Source organism: Elephantulus edwardii, unplaced genomic scaffold (assembly GCF_000299155.1).
Source record: "Elephantulus edwardii isolate Elephantulus edwardi_28Jun2011 unplaced genomic scaffold, EleEdw1.0 scaffold00029, whole genome shotgun sequence".
Lineage (NCBI taxonomy): Eukaryota > Metazoa > Chordata > Mammalia > Macroscelidea > Macroscelididae > Elephantulus > Elephantulus edwardii.
The window spans coordinates 3365838-3370826 of record NW_006399779.1 but is presented as its reverse complement, the minus strand read 5'-3'; the positions used below and the strand labels follow the sequence as shown (position 1 = coordinate 3370826).

At 41.6% G+C, this 4989-nt stretch overlaps 1 protein-coding gene across 1 annotated transcript in view; it reads right to left on the bottom strand.

The window, feature by feature from the left end:
* BBOX1 (butyrobetaine (gamma), 2-oxoglutarate dioxygenase (gamma-butyrobetaine hydroxylase) 1) overlaps positions 1-4989 on the bottom strand; it is a 67141-nt gene that overhangs the window by 13034 nt on the left and 49118 nt on the right. The window contains exon 4 of the mRNA XM_006883712.1: positions 790-895. Within this exon, the coding sequence (XP_006883774.1) occupies positions 790-895 (106 nt within the window). The remainder of the gene's footprint in view (positions 1-789; positions 896-4989) is intronic.

Below are 4989 nucleotides of genomic sequence, written 5' to 3'. Positions count from 1 at the left end.
AAATTAAAATAAAAAAATAAAAAATTGTATTTAGTTTAACCAATAAAGATTGTAGTAGTGACACTGGACTAATTCTTAAACTACATTTCCAGAAATCTTGCATTTTGGGCTGGTCCTCTTGAAACCCAGAAAGTTGCCAGGTGCATCAACGCTAGTCTAGTCGGCTGTGAGATGATACACTGTGAAGAACAAACAAGCTACTTCAGGGCAAGCCCGTCTAGGCCAGCCAGTCTTTACTCATTTAGCAGTGGGCTACAGGTACATGAACATAGATTAGAAGAACTGTTGAGCTGAATTCAGCAAAATTTATGAAAACATAGGGTAAGAAAATATTATTTAAGCCGTTGACTTATAAAGAAGGAATTTATTCTACAATAGTTGATTGAAGTAAGTGATGACCATGTGCTTTGCAGAAAAGTCCCACCCCGTACTCTCTAGATATTTTCCTCTTTACCTCTCTGGGAAAGGCTATGTGTGCAAACACACCCCAAAGTGTACTCTTGTACACCAGGACAATCTCTCTAGAAAATCCAAAATATGACAATAATTATTTCTGAGAAGAAATAAATTGTTTTAAAAAATACATGAATATATTCTATCCTTTTGGAATATGAGGATATTGAGGATTTAGGTAAAGAGATTTTGTGAATTTGAATTGTTTAGAAAAAGAAGACCTTCAAAAGAAACATTAGCTTGTGGAACGCATATTCTTTTAGACTCAAAATAAAAATATATGAAAATATTGGTCCTTGGCTTGTCTTGTGGAAAATCTGCTGAGGCTCACCTTACCCCAGGTGGATGATGGAGCGCTGGATAATCAGTGTGAAGGCTTAGCTTTCCAGTTGTATAAGCCACATTGTTTGCATCGATTTTGTCTTGCACTTGCCAAGTATGTCTGTAAAACACAAAAAAACACATGTTCAAACAGGCTGTCCCAAAACCAGGGCAAATGTATTAGGATGAGATTAATGCATTGGGGCAATGGAAATGTTTTTATTTTATGAAGTAACTACCATAATGACTGGGAGGAAGAAGGGAGTCTGAACTTTCTGTACACAGTGGCCATTTTAGAAATAATCTTCTTCATTTTTTATCTCCTTTAAATCAAAAAAGCTATTTAAGCAGTGTCTTTTCTTAGAGAATTAATAAAGAAGTGAATATAATTTTTGGGCTATTTTTTCAATAATTTATGTTTTTAATAACATTCTTGAAGGTTCCCACTGACTGGTACAACTTAACCAGTCCCTCCATATGTCTCAAGTATAATCAACTCTTTTTTCCCCAAAGTAATCATGATTTATATATTTATTATTTCCTTGTACTTGATAGATTTATCATCCAAATGTATGTTTCTAGACATTATATTAATCTTTCCCACTAAAACATTGTTATGTTTAGGTGCATTTGTTGGTCTCGCATGTCCAGGGCAAAGAAGAGTGAAGAAAAAGAAAGACACATGAAAAGGATTAGTTCATAACATACAATCAAACACATGCGATAATAATGACAATCTCTTCTCAGAAGTAAAGCTCAAAAGGAAAGGAAGAATAGGGGGTAAGGACAAATGGAAATGGTAAACGCAGAGAAGTCGGTAGAGTGTTTTAATTTTGTGGGAATGATAGTAAACATCACAGAACAAAGCAAATTACTAAAAGTAATTCAAGCATGTTTACTATGTAAACTTTCATCCAAATAATAGAAATTTTAAAAAGTTGTATTTAATGAATATTTTATTTCATCTCCCAATCTACATATGTTCCCTCTATCCTTTTATTCTCATTATAATTTATCATTTGAAGAAATTAAGGAATTTGGCATAGAGGCTAGGCTTCTTCAGCTCACAGTCTTTATTCAGATATCTTGAATTCATGTCTTTTAGAGGGGGTAAAAATCTCTTCCTGTTTCCACTACTAGTCTCCAGCTGACTTGCCAACCTTTTCAGTGATGACTTATTCATCCTCTAAGATTATCTTTTTTCTTATATCTCAGTGGTGAGTTGTGATTTCTGCTCTTTATCCCACCAATAACATGTAAGTCTTATGAATCTCATTTCAGTTCATATATTGGGGGATAATGAGGATTTCTTTACATTCAGGTCTCTTTAAATGTTTTTAGTGGTTCCCCCTTCCTTTTATATTGTTTCCCTGATTGTTTTGTGTCAAGAGTTGTAGATACTGTTTGTGTCAAGAGTTATCATTTCCCCCTTGATATGCATTAGATTGATTTGAAGCCTTCAACACTAATTAGCAAAGACCTGGTGAGCTGTGGGAGGATATCAAGAATATTATCCATGGTGGAAACAAGATGACAGCTGCAGAGCAATCAGTGTGAGGACCTGTAGGCATGACAAGCTGCATAGAAATGGGCCACCATGGCTCACCACAGCTCACAGTTTATCTATAACTGAATAATTAAACAGTTTATTGCTGGTCTTCAATATGGATTGAGGCCCAACATCAAGAGGACAAAAATTCCAGAAAAAGAATGGGTGATTCCCATGGCTACCAGCTCCCCACTGCTGAACCCAGACCACTGCAGCCCCGTGGGGCCACCGTGGTCAGAGCCCAGGAATCCCCTCACCTGGGCCTGGCAGCAGATGTCATGCCCTGCAGCTGGTACAATGGAGCCCCTGCACGGCCACAGAATAAACTTATTCTAAAAGACATTCTCAGAACCAACGTGGCGGCAGTGGGAGAAGCAGCATGAGGAGCTGGAGGTGCAGCAAGCTGCAATGAACCAGGCCACCATAACCTTCCACAGCCCACAGTTTACGCATACCTAAACAGACAAACAGTTGACTACTGGTCTTCAGTATGGATTGAGGCTCAACATCAAAAGGACAAAGATTTTTGAAAAAACATGGGTTAGTCCCACTTTCTTCTGCCACCTGCCACCAAGGCAGCACCAGCATGATCCGGTGGGGCTGCTGTGGCCAAAGCCTACCGATCCTCTAGCCTGAACTGGGCAGTGGATGCTGGGCCCTACAGCCAGTGTGATAGAGCCCCTGCATGGTGGGTGGTGGCGGACGCAAGTGGCTGCGAGTCCACAATGCAATAGGGGACAGTGTGGCGGTGGGGGGGGGCGGGAAGTGCAGGGGTAACAGTATCATGGAGCCCTGGGAGGTGAAGAACAAGATACAAGAGAGCATCTCACTGTCAGTGAAGAAAATTTCCTTGGATAGGCCAGAGAAGAAAAGAAGACCCTCAGCACGATGGATTGATAAGGTGACTAAAGCAATGGGCTCAGGCATGTCTCGGATTGTGGGGATGGTGTAGGATGGGGCAAAGGCTAGATGTGTTGTTCATAGAATTGCTGTGAGCCATAGGCTCTGTGGGCCTAACGGATAGAGAGTTATGCTACCAAACCAAAGGTGGGTGCTTTTAATCTGTGGCCCTCAGGCCTGGTTTTAATTTGTTTTAGGCCTAATGGATAAAGAGTTATGCTACCAAACCAAAGGTGGGTGCTTTTAATCTGTGGCCCTCAGGCCTGGTTTTAATTGGTTTTAGTCAAATAGTCTTCCAAGGGGTATATCACAGGTCAGACAGCTTGGTGGAGGGGAGGGGGCCAATGGTGTTGGTGCTGGAACTGGGGGTGCTTTCCCTGGCCATGGTTTTCAGTGGGGCACAGGATCCAGACATTGGGGGTGTGTTGGTAGGGGTGTGTTCTATCTGGCTCCCAGTGTGTGCCCTCTGGCTCCCAGGGAGAACTATGCAGCCCCTGGGGTGTGTCATCTGGTCCCCAGGGTACGCTGCCCAGCACCCGGGGAATGATGCCTGACCCCCGGAGAGAGCCTCCTGACCACTGGTGAGAGCCATCAGGTCGCTGAGAAGAGCTGCCTAGTGTATATAAGGAATTTTATCTAAGACACATTCCTCCGCCTCCTACCCCAGTACATCAATAAGTAACACTACCAAAGTCCTTCTTCTTGCAACTCACAAGTTTGTTCTCTCTATGTTTGCTCTCTTTTCTATAGGTAACCTGAACACTGAGACTTGCTCCAGACCTAAACCCTAAGCCCAGTTCCAGAGACAAAAGGGAAATAAAACTGCCAGCTAATGAAATGAAGGAGGATGGAAGCTCAGTGTTCAGCCATCCATCCCCAGTGGACCCACCTTGGCAAAGACTTTACAGTCCAGAGGGCAGAAAACATCAGGAAAATATCTTCTAACTGAACAAGAAGGCATGCAGTTTCAAGTCAGGACCACAAGTAAAGTGTTAAAGTGGCTTCCTGTTCCCCCCTTCACCTCAATACCCCTGTTCAGCATGAAGAAACCAGAGAGTCTGCACCCCATTTCCAAATTAGAAACCTACAAGTGAATTTCTTTGTTAAAAAAAAATTAATCACCATTGGACTAGGTTCACCATTGAACTAATCTCACCATTACCCTGTCTTTTCTGGTCCCCACTGGATCTTTCTCATTTTCTTTACCCACTCCCTCCACCCACCAAATTGTTCAGCCCTGTGATTTCATCTCACTCTACTGCTCCCAACCCTTACTCCCTTGTATCCCCATACATATTTTTTACAATAAAAGGGGGGGAAAGAATATTATCTATGAAGAATGCACAAGGTCATTACAAAGACAAAGAAAAGACCAAGATGCATGTCAGAAGAGACTGAGTATTGCACTAAATCTCCAAAAAGCCAAAGCAAAAGGAAGAAAGCAGAAAGTTAAGGAACTGAACAGAACATTTCAAAGGGTAGCTTGGGGAGGGGGCGAGGGAAGCAAAGTATTATAATAAAATGTACAAGGAACTGGAGTCAGAAAAATCAAAGGGGACAAACTTGCTCAGCATTTCTTAAGCTGAAAGAACTAAAGAACAAATTCAAGCCTCGAGTTGCAATATTTAAGGATGCTATAGTCAGAAGTCCAGGCTGGTTTCAGAAGGGGTCATGGTACTAGAGATATTGTAGCTGATGTTAGATGGATCTTGGCTGAAAGCAGGGAATACCAGAGGAATGTCTGCAAAGGCATTTGACTGTGTAGA